Source organism: Rousettus aegyptiacus, unplaced genomic scaffold (assembly GCF_014176215.1).
Source record: "Rousettus aegyptiacus isolate mRouAeg1 unplaced genomic scaffold, mRouAeg1.p scaffold_m13_p_16, whole genome shotgun sequence".
Lineage (NCBI taxonomy): Eukaryota > Metazoa > Chordata > Mammalia > Chiroptera > Pteropodidae > Rousettus > Rousettus aegyptiacus.
Genome location: NW_023416291.1, coordinates 20,859,410 through 20,880,034, shown reverse-complemented (window position 1 = coordinate 20,880,034; position 20,625 = coordinate 20,859,410). Strand labels below are relative to the sequence as shown.

Here is a 20,625-nt window from a genome sequence, read left to right as displayed (position 1 = left end):
TAATTTAGTACCATAGATGCAGAAATACCTGACCAACAAATGTTTTCTTAAACATGGCCAGGCTGCAGAGACTAGAAATCATCCCTAGAAAGTCTCTGCAGGAATAGAAATGATTCCCAGTTAGTTTCTAAGCCTTAGAATCTCTGACTTGACCCAAAGGGTCAAAAATATGTATCTCATTTGGGTCTGGGAGGGTATGGGTAGAGTGGAAGGCAGGTCGAGTAGGAAAAAAAGCATATTTTATCATACTTTCATTTGGTTTAGTGATGTTAAATTTGCTTTTATTTCATTTTCTTTCATATGCATTAGTTATTTCTGTTTGCTGTAAAGAGCCTACTTTGGGAAAACATGAGAAATTCAGGTTTAGAAATTCTCAGAGACAGGTTAATAAGACAACTTAAATACTAGGGGGCCCATGACGACTTAGACCTTGAGACCTGGAACGAGTTTAGCTTAAGGAGGGCAAGAAATTGTCCCATGTGCACTATCAATAATTGGGACCTCTGCATCCCAAGCTTTAGTTACTAAGCAGAAAAAACTATTTGGAGAAAGAAAGCAATGGCTGAATACTCCCGATTTCTCCCTCTAGTAGATGGTCTTTCGTGGAAAGGAAAAGGAAAGTGTGTGTGACCTCTAGAATTAGGGACACTGAAGTTATGAGCAATTCCTGCTCAGATGCCTAATCTGTCTATACCAATATCTGTAAATTGGAGATCTACAAAAGCTGCTTGACCTGCCATATTTCTTTCCTTCCTCAAGCTGGCCCCTGAAATGTGAAGTCTGGAGATAGAAAACTGATATTGAACAAAGTCATTTATATTTAAGCATAATTACCATGCAGCACAGTAACAACTATGCATGTTATTAAAAATGTGTCAAATATCTGCTGAAAGCTTTATTTAGTTGTAGCATTAAAACAACCATATAAGTTGTCTTTGTAGTTTGTTGCTTATACAGCACTTATCTGCTTGCAACTAAAAGACATTTAAGGGAACACTGCTCCTATTAAATATGAACATGAGAATTTCAAATATTTGTCACTGGACAAATCTATTTTCTCAAACAGTGATGAGTTTCAAATTTATGGTTCAAAAAAAACTATCATCTAAAACTTGAGGATGATATTCTATTTTTATTTCTATTTATTTATTTTGGTGACATTAATGAAATCCAGTAAGTTTCAGGTCTAAAATTTAACAGTAAAGCATATCTACATTGTATGTTCCCCTCCCATAGTTAGATTTCTTTCTGTCCCAACTACTTTGTTTTAAATTGCAATCTTAACTCCTATCTTTAGTACTCCTTATCTCCTGCTTTACTTTTCTTAGTCCTTATCATTTCCCAACATATTATAATTTTGTTTCTTTATTTTGTTGTCTGTCCTCTCTCCATCTGGATATAAGCCCTACTACTACTTGACACCTACAATAGTCTTTAGCACATTAGGTAGAAGCATGATAAAACTTTTGATGAGTGAAAAAATAAATGAGTAATAAATGTAATATCTGAACCAAGAAAAATAAAATGAGGAAGAAACTGAGAAATACCTCAATGGGTCTTTAAATTGGATGATATGCCCTCTTACACATTCTGCCTACTTCACCTATTTTACGTGATTTCCTCTCAATTATTCCATTTGCCTCATTTGCCAGTGAAGCTTCCCACTGTCTTATAAGCTTTCTTTATGCCCTATGACATCCATATTCCCATACAGTAAAACTTTTTTTAAAAATCTTTGTTAAACCTATTATGTTAGGCTGGGCTAAGATAATAATCTTAATGTACCAAGACTGTAGTTTATGAATATTAAAAAATATTTTAAAAGTCAACTGCGGTAAGACAAATATAAGAACAGCAAAAATCTTAATGCATTTTCTGTCCCCCAAATCAGAGGTTCTCTAATTTTAATGTGTGGCAGATTCATGAATTCCCCCCACAGGTCTAAGAAATCTTAATCTCTATAGAATAACAATCATTCTGACAGTTATCTCAGGTATAGTTATACGTGGTCCAGAAGTCATGTTTTGAAAAATACTATCCTGAAACAGAATAATTTAAAAGAGCACAGGTATATTTGAATGTAATTACATGCTTAGCAAAATACATAAAATGAATTTGAAAAAACGGATAAAGAATAACACTTTAATAGAAAGGAAAAAGAAAAAATTTGGAAAAGAAATACTAATAGTAAACACATGAAAAGATATTCAACTTTACTAACAAAAAAATGCAAATGCGAGATAATATCATATTTGTTAATCGAATGGGCAATCAAATGGGCAAAATAACAATGATAGAATAAAGTACAGAAGCGGGTGCAGGGAAAAGAACATTGTCAATATTCCAACATTTTCAAATACTATTTATTGGTGAGAATATAGTAAGTACTAGTTGGTATTTTAAAAAAGGCTACTTACATGAAAAGCCCTTAAAATTTGATCCAGCAAATCTATTCTATAAATTTATTCTATGAAAGTAAACACACACAAGTACATGTGATGCATAACCAAAATGTTAGTGTAACATTAGTTAAAAAATAAAAAATAAAATCGACATAAAAGTCTACCAATAGGGATTGGTTAAACTATGGTACAATCACATAGTGGAATAGTACATAATCATTAAAATGATAAGCAAGGTCTATATTTATTAACATGGTAAGACAGTAACAAGTAAAAATAAAATAAAAAAATAACATAGAATGTTATTTTTGTCAAAAATACAGGCACATTTCAATTATTTAATATTATAAATGGTGTGAGATTTTATTAAAGAACTTATGGTTCATCACTTTGTTTATGGAATAATTAACTCTGCTAAATCTATAAATATGTGCTAACTAGCTGACAAGAATAAATAAATACTAGTTGAATCACTGATTTATTGGCTGATAACTACACAACAAGCAACAAGCCAAGGGACACATTACTGCCCTATTGTAGTTAGTAAGAAAGCAAAAAAGTGATGATCAATTTAGTATGAGTCAACTGATTTTAATACTGGAAAAATCAGAGCACTTATCAGTTGAATCAAATAGTATACACATGTTTTAAACCTTTGATATAGATTCCAAATCACTTTTCAATAACATAATGAAATATCTGCTACTAATCAGGATCACGTGTGTGTGGGTAGCAAGTTATTATCTTTCCAGAGGTAGGATCATCCACCGAAAAGCTGTAAGTTGAAGTTCTAGACATGCAGGACAGAGATTATTAACCCAAAAAGGTCCTACTCAAATATAGCAACTTGTTAAATAAAGGTTAACAGTTGTTTTGGCATTCTTACTGATATTAAATTTTTAACTATAGGAATCTACAAAATTTCAACTGAATAAAAGGACCTGCTGGGATAATATAAAAACTTCGGGGCCAGGGACCAGTTATGCATGCCATACCTCTGGGAAAGCAGGCACATTCGCTTCCCCATTGAGCAATATAAGATACTGGGAAACTGTTTTCAGATTAAGTACGTGATTATCATTCCATCTGAAAACAAAAAGGACTAGAAACATTTAAATCTGCAATTTTTATAAATATGGAACAAAAAATCTGTTATTTTCCAATTACACTTTCTTTTGATGATAAAAAGTAAAAGCCCTTAAAATACAATAAGTTGAGTATTTGTCTTTAAGGGCAGCAATAAAGGAAAGGGGTATGCAATTTTGGAAGGCTGTCTTCCCAGGCTGGTGGCAAAGCCAGACCCAATGAACTCATGCGGAAAAAGCCGGAGGTGGCAACTGTGAAGAGGAAAGCAGGCTGAATCCCAGAAGAAACAATGACAAAAGTGGGCCCTGAGGGCTTGTCAAGAGGGTCCTGAAACAAAAGATTATGTTTAGCAATTCTATTCCAATTTACACTTTATACAGAAAGTGATCTCTTTCATCATTCTCCGTTTAGATTTAATTTTCTTGACACCCTACAAATGTAGACAACGCTTTGCATTTCCAATTCAGAAATACCATCTAAAGGTTGCTTCACACACAGTGATTCTACAGCTGAAATAGAAGGGATATTCTTTGTCTTCTTTAAGAGGAGTTTTCTAAGAATACATTATAATACAATTACAATAACTACCTCTAACAGAGTTTCTTCTGCCAAGGAAATTGTCTTGTTAGAAAGACAAAACATACTCAGAGCACACTCAAGGCTCTAAGTGTTCTGTTCCTTTTCCTAAATCCATGTGGTCTTTGGCCTTTTGTTTTCCATATCTTATTATTTAAAAAGTAAATTTATTCCCAAAATATTGCCTCATTGTTGATAAAAGAAAGTTTATATAGCTATATATTTAATTCATAGGGTCTAGATTCCTACTAATCTCAGAATATCTCTTTACTGACCTTTATTACTTATCTCTAATTTTAAAAGTTAAGTCTGTCATTACTGATTACAATAGCCTAATCTTCCAATGTCATGAGTGATAGATCTTTAAAAAAAAAAAAAAGGAAAAACAAATATATTTAGGTTCAAAATTAAAATGAATAGTGAACATCAAAATCCTGTCGATTTTATAAATTATAAGTTACTTTTAAGATTAAAGAGATCTTTTAAAACTAACCTGAAAACAAAGCTAGAAAGCTAACAGATGACCAGATTCTAGACTTAAAAAAATAAAAGCAGGCTGAAATTCTAATCCAGCTTCCCTTTCCAATTAAAATTTGTTCATCAGAAAATTCTCTAATATCAAGCCCCTGATTTTTTTTCCATTAGCAAGGTTGTATGGTTTGTATGCTTTGACTATAAAATTATTTCAGTAAGACAAAACTTGGGCACCAATATTTGTTTTTTTAAAAGCCAATTAGCCTAGTTATATTCATCTCAAACTTCATTTGCAATGTACTTCTTCGATCCACCAAAACTGTCAATTCTTCTCAGCATAATGAATTGGAAAGCAAAAAGAAGTCATTTTTGACACACGGTTAAAACTCCTTCCTAGCCAGTGAAGAGTTGTTACTCTTCAAGCATTTATTCCTAGCCTTATGGAAATGACACTATTAAAAGCCTTCATTTCTTTCTTCAAACCCTGCAGCACATCTTTTCCCAAATCTATATTACATAATTTCTCCAGTACGTATTTTCCAAACCATTCTTTTTATTTGTGTTATTGCTCTTTTTGTGGGCAGCTGCAGGTTTAAGCAACTATAATTTCAGAGTTTTAGGGATTTAAAAAAACTTGAGGCCAACACCACTCTTTCCTGTGAAAAGTAAAGATGCGGTAGAAGCTGTCCCCTACCCTGTCTCCTAAAAAATATAAAATCAATAGCAGTCTGACATGAACAAACTAATACACTGGGAATTCAGTTTTGAGCATAAAATCTTATAGTTTTACTAACAAACTAATAAGAAATTTAAGTTGGGTAGAGATATTTTTTCCTGTCAAGTGGGAAACAGAGGACTTATTGTGAGTCAAAAACTCCTATATCCTTACCCGATGATAGCTTTCACACTGTACTATACAAAGAACGAACGTGCACTTTACTATTAAATTTTCCTCAACCCTCTCGATCACGGAACTCTCAAGAAAAATCCGCCTAAATGTTCAGAGCACAAAATAAAGCTCCAAGGAATATAGGAAAATGAAAGATTCTATAGTCTTTTCTTCTTGTAATGGGACACTGTTACACATTTAGAAGTGGAGGTAAAGAATATTAGTAGTAGATGGGCGGGGGGGAAAGGATGAAAAATAAGGTAGGATGCTAGGCTTCATTATTTTCCTGACAGTTTCAAAGCATTAGGGTAGAGAAGGCACACATTATTTCACCAAGTAAAAGGCAACATGGTAAGATAAGGGCTGCCTCTTAATTATATTTTATCTTCAGCTCTATTCTTCCAAGCCCACCCTGTTAAGCTTTTACACCTCTTTCCTAATCCAACTCTGAATCTTTCCACCTTGATGCTGTGGTTTGGTAAAAAAAAAATTTCCTGGAGGAAAGGGATAGTATTGATTTGCTTAAAACTATGACGGAAAGCATTATCTTAAGGAGTAAGTGCTTCTTAATAACAGAACTAAGGATTTACCTATTCCTTAGACTATCAGCTCATCACTAAAGGCTAAAAGAAGGCTGAGGAGGGAGGTAACATCCCCAATGTCAGCTAGGTCTTTGTTTCCTTGCTCTTGTGCTACTGGCTTTGCAAAGTGACCCATTTCCCATAAATGGACATTACAAGTCTACCAAAACAACTTTTATAAAATAAGATTTTGCTTGGATATTTTTATGTGACAGTTATTTACGAAGCTGTTGGGTCTGCTCTGCTGTTGCATCTGCCTTAAATTAAGAAGGGAATCAAAATTCTAATTTTCATTTATACTGGGCAAAAAAACTGGACCTCTTTTACAGGGTAGTTATTTTTCAACTTCAAGTCTACTCCTGTGCCTAAATTAATGGCATGCGCTTTTGTTCTTAAAAAAAAAAAAAAAAAAAAAAAAAAAGCCCTCTCTTAACAGAGGAAGCACCTAACTCCAAGACTCCTGAGATCTGAAAAATCTCCAGAAAAACGTTAAAATGTCTTGAAATATTGTAACAGTACCTTTACTTCAGAGGCCATCTACTAATTACCCAGCAGCACCCATGGCAAACAGAGAGCATAAAAAGGGGCAAGCGTTTGGGAGGGGGAGCCGACTTTGCAAACTGATGGGATGGAAGGGGCAACTTTTGGGCTTTGGAAATCAGAGGTTGGCCAAATGAAGAAACGACGTCCAAGCAGGAGGAAATCCTAACGTGGGGCTCCCGCCGCCCCAAGGGCCCGGGACGCTGGAGCCCTCGGTGCATTGTCCGCCCCCGGCTGGCAGCCGCGTCCTCCACCCACGCTCCCGGCGGGAGCCGAGCGCCAGACGCCCCCGCGGCGCGGACCGCGGCAGCGGCTCTGGGTGGGTACTCGGGCACGTTCCCTGGAGAAAGGTGTGGGCCGAGGGTGACGGAGAGGGACTCGCGGTCCACACTCGCACAGGTTGCCCAGCGCGGGCTGAGTACAGAGAGGGTTAATAAGCTCCCTAGACATCTGCCACCTCAGCCCCCAAATCGGCTCCTCCGCACCCCCTCGGCCCGCCTTCGATCCCGAGAAGCCCTTGCGACCCCCTCCCTGCCACAACCCGGCGACGAAAGCTTTTGTTTGGGCCGCGACGAGCATAACGATCCCTGAGGAGGAGGTGCGGGGGCTGCTGGTGGCTCCTCCGCACAGGGTGAGGCAGGGGAACGGGCAGCGGCGGCGGCACCTCCGCGTCGCCCACACGCCCCACACCCGCTGCCCGCTACCCCGGCCGGGAGACCGCACGCCTCGGAGCTCACCTCACGACGTGGGCCTGGGCTCCAGCGGGGCTGCAGCGCGGGCCGGAGACCGCCGCGGATCCCTCAGGTAAACCGAGCGAGCGAGAACCGCCGGTGCGCGCCTCGAAGCGACCGCGAGCTTTCGCGAGCGCTGGGGCGCGCGACCCAGGGAGCGCGCGCGCGCCCGCACGCTCGGCGCAGGCGCGCTGCGCACGCTCGGCCGAGCGCTCCCATTTTGAGCCAGGCTGCGCCGGCACGGTTCAGAGCGCTTCGTTGTTCTCCGCCTCGCGCCCTGGGCGACGCCTTGAGCTGTCCTGCCCCAGCGGAGTCGTTCCCAGCTCTGGAAGCGTTTTTCTCAAGCGTGCTCATCACTCTTTGCAAAGCTTTCTTTCCTTCCCTTGTTGAGACGATGCGACGAGTCTCATCACCCCAGCCTATGATGCTATTATTGCAAAACTGCCAAAACCTGTTAAGTAGTGTGCGGACCGCGAGACTGGGCATTGGAGGTGGTCAAGGGGCGAGTCACCGAGTGCTGTGTGTGGCACTGGGTGCAAGTACAGGTAGACAATGGCCTGTTTCAGGGTTCCACGCTGAAACAGCGGGCAGGATACCTGCCCAAGAACAGGTTATATCCTCTGCCGAACCCTTAATGAACAGACGGAGCTTGTGGTTATTGGTAGCATACCCCTTCTTTTTGCTCCTTAGGACGTGTTTCCTTTCTCTTTTTCTACATAATTTTAGGAATGAAAATGTTCTTAGAAAATTTTTCAGAAGAGAAAATTCCCGGAAAGATTAAACAAATTACCAAAGTCACACAGTGTTTCCATGGGAGTCGAGATTAATTCAAGGCCAAAGCTGTTCTTTTTCACTACACCGTTTTACCTTTTTTTCCCCTTTTCATTCCTTTTCAACCTAGACTTTAGAGGCATCATTTTGCTCTGTTGGTAACACACAGGACTTTAGGTAATATTGATCCTGTTGTATAACAATGTGAATGTACTTAACACTACTCAACTGTACATTTATAATTGGTTAAGATGGTAAATTGCACGTTACATGTATTTTACCACAAATTTTAAAAGGTGCTCAATAAATGTTAAGTAAATATTGAGTATTAAGCTTAGACAGCCATAAATATAGTTAACATCAGAAGATGAGCTATGGGAAAAAGCATAATAAATGAGATCTAAAGTGATGTTTTCAATTGTCCTAATAAATACTTGTGCAATACCAATTTTTTTTAAAAAAGTGGTGTTAATCTTTAAGCTGGTTCTAAGCAAGCCAGTACATCCTGCGGAGCCAAAGCTGCCTTTTCTGAGGGTGAGCGAGGAGGCAAATAACGTATGTGAAAAACTGTCTGCTTTATATATTTTCAGATTCCTTGCATCAACAGAGCCTCTAGAGATGTGCAGCCAGATGCATATTTATGCAAGTTACACAATGTCCTGTGAAAACTGTCAGGTGAAGGATATATAGCTCACATGGGGAGGTGGAAATGACATAGAAATTATCACTGAATGCATCAACATGATTAAATCTCAAATATAACATTGAAAAAACAACAGAATATGTAAGTTATTATACCTCTTTAAGAACACCTAGTCATTGCTTATAAGGGCAAATATGTACATATAATAAGAATAAAAATTGGACAAGTAGGTTATGTACCAATTTCATGACAGTGGTTGCTTCTAGACAGGCAGGGAGGGGAATGAAATCTGGGAAGTGTACAAAAGGGGATTCAACTATTAATCGCACATATGAAACAAAAATGTTAGTATTTTTAAAAATCTCAGTGGGGATACAAGGTTTTTTCTTAAGTCTCCAAACTCCTCTTGGTTTTAAATGTTTCATTTAAAAGTGATGTCGAAGTATCACAGACATTGAGCTGATGTGCTCACTATGAACAAGCTGAATGATGTCATTCAGACTGGGGGATAGTTGGGAGAGGAAATCAGAAGTCAGACTGGAGGCCCAGAGGGTGCTGGTTGAAAGACAGACGAAAGGGACCTTATTTTCAGGGATAAACATATTCAAATCCAACAGGGATAAAGTGCAATGCTCTTTTTTATCCCATCTCTCTTTCATTCCATGTTGCAATCACCAATGGAAAAGCTTTAATGAGCGGGAACTTCACAGAAGACAGCACTCTTAACAGCATGTTGTTAAAACTGGTCTTTTTCTGGATGAACCCGTTTTGAAACCATAAATGTTAGCTGGTAATACATAGTAATTTAGTATTTCATCTACATACCTCTTCCAGGCCACACACCCCCCACCACCACCTCCAAAGGCTTTGTCGATTCATTTACATACAACCTGGTCATGTGAAAAAACCCACCAGGCTGAAATTGAACAACCCAGGTTCTAATTTCAGTTTGGCTACTTACAGATCCTTTGTTAACTCGAGGAACTCATCAATGTCTATGAGCTTGACGTTTCTCTTTCTTTTTAAATTGAAGATATACTAATACTGTCTATTTCAAAACTATGAAACACAATACAAACCTACTTAGGCTTTACATTTGTTTTAAGTTGGAAGAGAGTATATTCTTATCTATTTTAGTGAGGAAAGGCTTTTGGTTTTTTTTTTGTTTTTTGTTTTTTTGTGAGGAGGTATGTGTTTTGTTTTGTTTTGTTGTGTAACCTGCTGCCTATAAGAACTGCTTCACACTTACCAAGGAAGCTCCGTCTTGAATTTTGAATTTTTGATTATTTGCCAACACTTGTTTATGTAGTTCTATCACAACAGTTATCATTGTGTGCCTTACATTAGTTATTTACACTTTGTATTTTCCAGTCTTCCTCATTCGATTTCTTTTTTATGCCTGTATTTCCACTCCATCCCTTATTACATGGTGGGTACTCAATAAACTTAATTAAATTAGACCAGATTGTAAAATTTTCCACATTTGGAGTTTTTCTTATTAAGGCGTGCCATCTGCTGGTTCCAAGGTGTATCTGTCAGTCAGCCTGAATTCCTTAATCTGATAAATTAAAATCAATGTTGGAGCATCTATGAGTTTGCATGTTGGGCAATTTTCCCACGTCCTTTCACTTCCTGTTGCAGGTGCTATTCTTCCATGGTACCAGTTGTGAATTCTTTTGCCTCCAACTGTCTTTTACCTGTTGGTCACTCTTAAAACCTGGAAAAGTGGAGTTTCCATTTCGGAGCCTCACAGTGACCAGAGCAATATAATGGGGCATGCTCAGTAGGTTGGCCTGATTTAGAACACAAATATGTCTTGAATGAGGGTTTTCAATGCTGCTTATTTCAGAATTGGATGTATCTTCGTTTTAGCATTATATTGGGAGATTGCAGCCCCTCCCGCCCTACTGGCACTCACACTTTTTCGTGTTATCCGTGTTCCCAATTTTGGAGCCAGCTCGCCTAGATCTCCTGGCCAATCAAGAAACCACACATTGTTGCCTGAGAGACCCCGGATGCCAGAGAAAGGATATATGGATGGTGATTGGACTACCAGAAGCTAGGAGGGGTGGGGACTGGGCAGAGTCAAAGAAAAAGCAACTATGGCAACACCAGCGCTTGAGGCTTGAAAAGGGAGACGAACTAAAAGGTGAGGTAGTGGATAGTGCATGAAAAAGATAGAGACTCTTTTGAGAGCTCCACTCTCAGATCCTCTTGGGCCTCTCAGATGCCTTTTAGTGTTCCTGGAGATTACATTTTGCTCTGTTTCAGCTGCAGTTGAAGTGCCAGATGCTAAATATTTGTGAAATTAATGACCAACAAATAATTATTTCTACATCTATCAAGCACTAGCTCTTTGTATTGTATTATAGGTTTTGCTTTCTTTCTAACTAGTTGATAAGATAAAATTGTATTTAAATCTAACCATACCCTATTGCCTGATAATTGATAATATCTGAGGTTCTCTTCTCTAATGATGCTGCAGTATTCAATAGGTGCGTTGTGCATTAGCAGAGAAACTCAACCCTATTCTGCTCTGTAAATTCCAAATGAAAACCCGATAATCCTGAGTGTAATCCCAGTACTCATTTCATAATGTTCCAAGTTTCACTGTACATTTTCACTAGTTTTAATCCTTAAACAGCCCCCACTCCACCGTTGTTGCATTCATTCATTCAGTTGACTTAACAAAATATCTATTGAGCACATTTATGTTTTATGAGGTTAGGATTTAGGTGAACAATGTCAGAAAACCACATGAGCAAAGAAACAGAGTTTGTATTATTTTCTCTGAGTATTGGGAAGTTCAGTGTGTTCAAGCAGATAATGCATGAAGGGAGAGATGGGCAGATGAAGCTGAAAAGATAGATTGAGGTAATTTCATAGTGGACCTAGATGTGCATGCTGAAGAGTCTGGATATTTTGTAGCCATTAGTGAGGTTCTGAAGGTTTTTGAGCTGAAAAGTAACATGATCAACTGGTCCTTTAAAAAATACCTCCCTAAATAGAATGTTGGTTACCAGAGGCAGGGGGTGGCAAGATATTGGTCAATATTAGATGAATAAGTCCCAGAAAGCTGACGTACAGCATGGTGACTATAGTTAATATATGCTTGAAATTTGCTGAGAATACATCTCAAGCTTTCTAAATACACACACAAATGGTAACTATAGGAGGTGATGGACATTAAATTGTACATCACATTGTACACTTTATATAATGTTATTTGTAAAACAAACAAACAAACAAAACTAATAGTCGACTGTAAGCTCCATTAAAGCAAAGTCCCTAGTATTTGTACCCCTACCACAGCCGTAACAGGTCCTTAGTAAAGTTGAATGATGATGACAGTGTGAAGAATGGATTAGAAGATGAAAGTGGAGATGTGTGGCCACTGGAACTACCAGAGGACCCGTCTTTGCTGTTAAATGTGGAACTGGAACCATACTTGGGGGCTAGGACCATATGCCCTCCTTTTTCCTTTTTATCCAGAGAAAAATTAAAGATGAACATTCAGGGAAAGCCATTAAAGAGAAAAGAGGTCACAAAAAAGCAACAACAAGCTTTATATGTGGAAGGAGAAGACAACTTGCCTTTATCTTGTTGATGGATTGGGGACAGTTATTTTTGAGTATGTTACATAAAACCATCTGTCTTTGAATGGTGTTCAGTGGTCTATACCATGAAGGTGTGTGCGTACAGATATACTCACTGCCCATTTTCTGGAACAGAGAGAGGAGGAAAAAATCGTAAGAGGACAAAGGACAGGGCAGGACACCCTATTTGCATGCTTCAGCAGGTCTGTAAGAGGGCTGTTTTTTTCTGGCTATGCCCATCTCCTGAAAACCAAACTTTCCTCAAGATGATTTGAAGAAAGTCTAATTCAAATAATTTCTAGTTCTGAGGAACCAGGAAAAATAAAACAACCAGTTCAGGCCCTTGGGGAGGCCCCCATATAGCTTCTTTGTCCTAAATTTTTCAAAAATTTTGCCTAGCTTGTTTCCTATCCAAACTGGGAAGAGAGTTTCTCAGCTTATAGCAGAAGTTTTTAACCTGGGGTTGGCAAAATTTTATGTTTACATGCATTTTTCCAGGGAGAAGATTCATTGCTTTCATCACATTCTCAAAGAGTTCTTTGGCCCTCAAAAAAAAAAAAAAAGATTAAAAACAACTGATTTAATGAGAAGAAAGGTCAAATGTAAATAAATAACAACAAACAAAAGAAATACGTAATTTTTAACTGGGCAGATCTAGACTCAGTGACCATGCTTCGTATCTATAATCTACCTCCTCACATGTACTTCTGTAGCTGCCAATTAATAATACTGTGACAAAATCATTTCTTATCCCTTTTGCAATTTAGCTAAACATGTGTGTCTCAAATATTTAGCTGTTAGGGGCTGAGAAGACTGTGAGGGCTGATCTGAGCCCCCTTTATTCCAGTGGTGTGATGGCAGGAGGCCACCGCAAGAAAGATGCCACTGAGGTTTTAAACATTGGCTTTATCTTCAGCTATATCTCAAACCTGAGAGAGACTATTACATGTCAAGTGAGAGCCTCAAAAATTATAGATCTAACGTTTGCGGGAATCCCATATCAGTCAAAAACTAATGCTTTTTTTAAAAAAATATTTAATATTTAATATTTGCTGTAATATTTGGAGCCAGTAATTGAGGCAAGCCCTGGTCCCCTCAGGCATCACCACTGCCTTCCCATATGAAATCCACCTTCAAGAGAGGAAGGAAAGTGGAAACACTGAGGACGTATATTGAAGCTACCATCAGTCTGCTTTAAATATTTTCCACCTTAAAAATATTTTGTTATGGCCCTCTAAAGGACAGATATTGAGGAACTCTGTGAATGGCAGGAAGTTCTAAGAAAGGCTGCAAGGAAGTTACTACTTATCTGACAGGCAGTCTGCAGGACCCTTATTCTCTAATCTTCACAACAGTGGTTGAGGGTAGCTACGTACATTCATATTTTTCAAATGAGGAAACTGAAGCTTAGATGGATTAAATAACTTGCAAAAAGTTAAACAGCTGCTAAGTTTTAGAGCCAGGATCAAACGTGTATGAAGTAAAAAAAAAAAAAATTGGTTGTAAACAACAGAAATAGATTCTAGCTAATGCAAGCAAAAGAAGAAATTTATTGCAAGGATATCAGGGGGCTCACAAACTGGACAATAAATAACTAGAGGCTTCTGAGGGGTGAGGCAGCAGGAACAACCTAACAGGATCAGTGCTACTTTTAATGACCACCTTAACTGTAAAGAAAGGATAAGTCAGTGTCAATCCAACTGGCCTAACTCAGTCTTGTGACCACCTCTTGGCCAGGGAAGGGGAGGCCACCTTGATTAACCAACTCAACAAACTCTGAACAATGGGGAGAAAGTAATTCATCATGGAAATTATAATGCTTTAATCGAATGAAGGCAGACATATACTGGGCATCTAAAAACTGCACATTTCCCCCAATAAGCCCAAATCTGTTCATCTCTAAAGACTTAGCGTTTTACATTATATCATTCTACTTTTATAATATAGTATCAAGCTAGAACCCTTGTTACTTAGATGTCAGAATGTTACAAGGAGAGGAAGAAAGACACAAAGGACAAGGATGGAGTGTTTTATATTGCACTGTGATTTTATAAATTAAAATACTTATTTCCGGCCAACGAGTGATTCTGGATTTCCCTCTGTGGTCCAGTGAAAATAGAGTTAAATAGACCTGGGTCTGATTTCAAGTTCTACCACTGTCTATATAAGCTTGGGCATGTAACTTCAATGAGCTTCATTTTCTTTACCTACAAAATGAGCTAAAATCTACCACCTCACCAGATTGTTATGAGCTTCAATTGGGCATATAAAGTACCTGATATATAAAGTACTCCCAATAAGTGTTCTTACCTCCAATTTCCTCTCTCAACATACTAAAAGATTCTGCAGTATTAGTATTTTTAGCATTCTAAAGGTTATATTATTCATTTCTTCCGATAGGTATAGTTTTTCTTATGGAAGAATATTCAGTTATTTCATGATGGCATTTGCACCTCCCAAAAGCACAGATGGTCCCAAAATGCAGACAAAGATGAGTACCTGGACACCCTTAAACCATCAGCTTTTGAATGACCAAGTAAGTGATCAAAGCTATTTTATCAGTTGCTTCCATGCCTTAAAGAAAATAAGCGTAAAATTTTGGTTATCAGAATATGAACAGAAATTGTTTAGGATTGTATAACAGATGAAAGTAAAAAAAGGATTTTTGCAAAAACTTGTACTGAGCCCTCACTATATGGGCAAGGCTGGCAATAGACAAAGAGTCCCAACCTGTGATGAAAATGTCTTAGATTTGTTTTTTCCTCCACTGTCATTCCTCCTCTCTCTCACCCCAAATACTTTTTTTTTTCTTCAATCACTGGTTCTCTGCTGGAACTACCAGGAATAAGAGAGAAGAGGATAGTCAGATTTCCCAAAAAAAAAAAAAAAAAAAAAAAACAGACTTCCTCACTAGAGTTGCATACTGGATAATGCTGCACATTTAGTCAAATAAACAAAATGAAAAGATCTCATCTGATTACATGCCTCGTGTTCTCCTAAAAAGTTTATTTCCCACCTGCATTCTGGGTGGCACTGGTAGAATATACCTAAGAAGGATTGCAAGGGTAGGAAGCTGAGTATCATGCTGGGGTGTGAGATTGGCTAGCCTCTGGGGATTTCTGTTCCTGCTTCAGTTAGGGGCAGAATTTACCAACAGGTCTGTGAGTTACTGTTGTCAATACACTTGACCCTTGAACAACACAGGTTTAAACTGCACTTATACATGGATTTTTGACTGTGCGGGGAGTCGACAGTCAAACTCCTTCTTTTTCTAAGGGTCAACTGTACCTATTACAAGGACCACACCTAGTGGCAGTAACATACAGTCAACATCAATAAAACTGACCTCATTATCTTGCTCATAAACATCAGCTCCTCCCCTAGGGAAAGACACTGCTTTACACAAAGTCACTCAGGCCAGAAATCTTTCTTCTCCTTGTCAGGTCTAGGATTTGCTTTTCCGCAATTTACTAGTTAATAACTTAGCCTGTTACTTATGGCATTGAAGACACTACAGTTTCACAGTAAAAGACACAAGATTCTTGGGTCAGAGACAGAGAACTGAATTACAGAGCAGCAAGCAGTCTGAACATCATGTTTGTATTGGTTCTCCTTGCCCACTTTGTCCCACAGAAGTGATGCAAAGGTCCCAATAAATACTGCACACATCATGGGTTTGAATCACAGCTGAGGAACTATGAGCCCAGGGAATCCATTGCTTGTATAGTAAGCAGTAGGCAAATCTGCTCTTGGTCCCAAAGGAAGATAGGAAGGACCTCATTGGTCAAGGTCACCTTGCTGTAAACAATTTGGAGAAATTGCCCAAGAATAGAGCAGTCGGGGCCTTGCATTCCTGGTATTCCAAGACATTTGGGAATGTTACAAACCCAGGGAGGAGTATCTCCCAGCACCTTCTCTCCTCCACATTTAATTCATTTTCAAGTTCTAGAAGTCTTTCTCCTGGAACTCTTCATCTGAGTCCCTTTTCTCCATATACCTCCAGTTCCACATTCCCAGTTCACACCCTAGTCACCCTTTGCCTGGTGCATTGCAGTAATCCCCTAACTGGTTCCAGTGCCCCTATCCCTACCAATCCATCCTCTATTCTAGTCCCAGAATGATCTTTCTAAAATATCAATCTAATCCTGTTCTATAAAACTGATAATGGCCCTACTTCAAAGGGTAAATTCCAAACCCCCCATGCGTAACATTGAAGACCCTTCACGTGTTGACCTCTGCCAGCTTCGCAGTTCCAAACACTGTCAGTGCTTCTTCTCATCCTATATCCAAGCCAACTAAGTGGCCCCCAGAAGAGCCGTTCTTTCTCACACCTCAACACCTTTGCACATGCTCTTCTCATTGCCTCCTATAAGAATCAACTCAAATGGGGAGCCTCCTTCTGCTTGTTTGTTTGTTTTTTTTCTCATCACCATTCACCAGTTTTCCCACTTGACTCTAATGTGTTAAGAGTTGAGATTCTGTCTTTTCTCCCTGTGTCTCCAGTGCCTTATATGGTTCCTGAGGCACAAGAAATGGAGTCAGAGTTCAGCTGTACTCCCTGGCACCTTCTCCATTGACTCTCACCTTTTTTCCCCTATCTCCCTCCTTCCTTAGCCTGGATTTGACCCTTTGCCTCTCTGAACCAAACAGATATGCTCATCACTTTGGCAAAGCTGGAGCACCAATCCTGACACGTCCTGCTCAGTGCTTTCCCGTTTTACTCCTCTGATGTGAAATGAGCAATTTTGGGAGTGAGCCAATGTAGCAATAGGAATAGTGAGAAATAAAAAGGAGAGAGACTAAAAAGGAAAAAGATAAAGGAAATGAGAAGTGAAGAGTATGTCTGGAAAAAAATGAGGGACCAGGAAAGGAAAGGCAGAGAAAGAAGAAAAAATCAGCTTTCGTCTAGTCATAAGCAACACAGGTCTGTTGAAAGTCTTTATTATTCAGCTCAGCAATTATTTATTGATCACCTGTTTGCAATGCTCTTAGTTCTCCAACAGTTTATATAACAGCTTCTTTGCTTTCCCCCCCAAAACCTTAGTGTTTAGTTTTGAAATCTGTTTTCTCATAGAATGGAGAAGGTTTTACACACATGTGAAAAAGTGACTTGAATTGAAATATGTGTGTGTTGGATGCCTTGATTTTCAGAATTTTCCTTTGAAAAATTAGAAGTCTTAAGCAATTTAGGAGCTATGGGGGAGGGGGAATATATTTTAATTGCCTGATGGCCTGTTACATGTTGGGTTACTAAAGAAGCTGACTCTGAAACGGGTGTGTAGGGCGTTGATTGAGGAAGGCTCTGGGTATCAGCACCAGAAGGGGAGGGGAGAGGAAAGGAAGAGGTTTGGGGCAGAGAAAGAAGCTGGGCTGTGATGCAGTCTCAGTGAGGCCTCCATTGACTCCATAGCTCCCCTAAAGATCATAGACAAGGCAGATCTCTCAAGCTCATGACTGTCAGCCAGCAGCACTCCCAGCAGGTGGGGGAATTAATAAATCCTTTAGTCCTGGAGGGGTTTCTGGGCCATGTGTTACAGCAACCATTCCATTGGCTTGTCTTGGTTCTTGAATAGCTTTTGTCAACTCTACTGATAATTTCTAGAGATGATATTTATTTTTCTATTCAGACCTCCCATTTTATTCTAAAAAGTTTTTTTGTTTTTTTTTTGTTGTTTTTTTTTTTTTTGTTTAGGTTCTAGTTTGGAGTAAAATTATTTTTAAAAATATTTGTGTGTATTTATACACATGTGTATGTGCATAAATGTAAATACACACACACACACACACACACACACACACACATGCATATACCAAGCTACTAATTGTGGTTTTCCCTCAAATAAAACTGCTAATGTTGGATGGCACTGGAGGAGATGGCTCTGCTAGAAGAGAGCTTTCATTTTTTACTTTATACAGTACAATAAAATATCATATTTTAAACCAATTTTAAAAACAAATATAAATACAAATAAAGAACAATAACTTTGGGAATGGAACATTCTAGAACATCCAGATCAGCTGTACCAATAATTTCCCACATGACTTGAGTAAGTCACTTACTTTCTCTGGGCTTTGCTACCCTCCTTTTACAAAATGAGTGGGTTGAATCAGATGACCATGAAGGCCTCTTCCACATCTAACATTCTAACTGTATGAAAGAGGTTATATATGCCAAGGATACAGTTTGCCAGAGGGTATCTATACACTAATTTCCATACTTGTAAATAAAACAAGGCATTTGTCACCAATGATCAGTACAATTTTGAGGTCCCATTTTTTTGTTTTTGTTTTAATTTTGTCTTTCTTCTGTAGTAAAATGTGCAATATATATAACTATTTCAGACAAAAATAAGAGTCACAGGATTTTAACCTCACAGAAGGCTTTAAGCAGAGAGACTGAATTCAAATTCAGATGCTTAAAAAAATAGCATCATCGACATAGACAAATGTAACAGATTTCAAAATAATTCAGGCTTGGTGAATTTTGAGAGGAGGAATGTTTTGAAAGTAAATGTATTTCTTTTCCCTCTAGCCTTGTGAATTTTGAAAGGAGGAATGTTTTAAAAGTATATGGATTTCTTTTCCATCTAGTCTTGTGAATTTTGAGAGGTAGAATGTTTTAAAAGTATATGATTTCTTTTCCATCTAGTGTTTGAATTGAAAGGAATCAACATTGCGTTTTGAGTATGGTTCGCAGATGTAGTACAGTACATGTTAAAAGGGCATTCTGAGAAAAAGCACCTCGTTATCATTAATTGATCATAATTTAGGAGCCCCTAAATATATTACTCATACACTGTGGTGATTGATATCACATGGTGAAATATGTAACTGCAGTGTCAGCTAAAATAACAATGTAGGATTTTGATTTAACAGAAGGCTCTGAGTAACCAGTGATATAAACATTCCGGAGGAAAGAAGATCCATTTTAATATTTCCATTTCGAATTGATTCTTTGTTTTCTAGCTCTTTACAATGAAAAACGAGACTACAGATCTTTGAAATGAAGACTTGCTTCAAACCAAAGAATCTATGACTCTAAGTCTAACTGAGGACCTGACAATTAAATATTATTTGTTTCAAATAATATTTCTTGTCAAAGGTAGAGTCTGAACCAGATCTGAGTCCATCTAGTGTTGCTCCCTTCCCTCTTCATTCCCATCAGTTTCTACGTGGGTCCAAATGTCTTTCGGTAAAGAACTGGATTTGCTCGGACTCTACTTAAACTTGGTTGTTGGCCCTTTAAAGAATGTTGTTTTAGACTCGTAACACTCTGGAGCAAAAAGCATTTCTTTGAGCGAAAGGATTGCAATCCGAGAGACACAGATTCAAGTAGCAACTTAAATTGTACTTTGGAGAGAGCAAGGAAAGGTGGGGTTTATAAAGGCCAGAACCACAAAATGTAATTCTTTCATGCAAATGAAGGATTGCTGGCTAAGTTTATTTTCTCTATTGTCACTTAGACTCTGCTTAGACTGGTCATTGGCCTGAATAACAGTCCCCACCTCCTACTTTTTCCTGCTACCTTCTTATTGATTCCCCTCTCCCCTTCAAGTCCGCTTTGTTTCCAGTGCTTCATACTGTCATTGCCTACCATGATGATTATCCCATCCTCCTTTCGAAAGGATGTTGTGGTCTTGGGATCTAACCTTGTCTTCTCCCACTGTAAGGCCAAAGCATGGAAAGTAGTTCATTACGAATGTGCAGCTGGAAGTCAGGATAGGGAAGACCAAGGTTCTAGTGAGGAACCGAGTACAAGGTTAAGCTGAACACAATCTGGAACCAGTGATGCTTAAAAATCTACAAGTATAATCCTTTTTGGCCTCTGCTTGTCCTTTTTAAAATGAGGAAATTGAGCCAAAAAAAAAAAAAAAAGTCTTTAGCTTTCTTTTAGCTCTAAAATTCTATGACTTTGGAAGTTTTTTTGTTGCTGTTCTTCAGTCAGTAGGAGTTTATTGAGGGCCTGAATTGGAATCTATGGAGTGTGTGGAGAAAGTAGTTATAACCTCCATGGGAAAATAAAACGAACAGAAATGACTAGAGAGCCATAACAAACCCTATAGAAACCAAGTAGAGCATGGGCTGTAAGTGGAGTATGAGTTAGGAGGAGAATGATCACTGGGCATCAGAAAAGTGCTGGTGCTAATGACTTGGGTTGGGCAATAGAGGATGTATGATTTGGTTAGGCGAAGGGGTAGAGTTCAGGAAATATTTGAATCCAGATTTTTGAATCTTCTATATTCTTTAGATTCTCTTCTATTTTTATCTAGAAATTCTGAGTTTAAATGTCACTGTTACTTGAGGGTCTTAGTAACCCAGGTGGCAGTTAATTGGGA

The 20,625-nt window shown here is 38.5% G+C and overlaps 2 protein-coding genes across 6 annotated transcripts in view; one reads left to right on the top strand and one right to left on the bottom strand.

The window, feature by feature from the left end:
* Window positions 1–7,412, bottom strand: part of FZD3 (frizzled class receptor 3) — a 69,477-nt gene extending 62,065 nt beyond the window's left edge. The window contains exon 1 of the mRNA XM_016144660.2: window positions 7,286–7,412. The gene's annotated coding sequence lies outside the window, so the exon portion shown is untranslated. The remainder of the gene's footprint in view (window positions 1–7,285) is intronic.
* Window positions 6,847–20,625, top strand: part of FBXO16 (F-box protein 16) — a 45,585-nt gene continuing 31,806 nt past the window's right edge. Inside the window, exons 1-3 of one of the 5 annotated variants that reach the window (XM_016144665.2) lie at window positions 8,611–8,834; window positions 10,651–10,842; window positions 14,690–14,825. In XM_016144665.2, the coding sequence (XP_016000151.2) occupies window positions 14,727–14,825 (99 nt within the window). In that variant the 5' untranslated portion in view covers window positions 8,611–8,834; window positions 10,651–10,842; window positions 14,690–14,726. Of the gene's footprint in view, window positions 6,868–6,991; window positions 7,353–8,609; window positions 10,843–14,689; window positions 14,826–20,625 lie in introns of those variants that run through there. The other 4 variants (XM_036233580.1, XM_036233581.1, XM_016144666.2 and 1 more) reach the window with 4 other exon arrangements.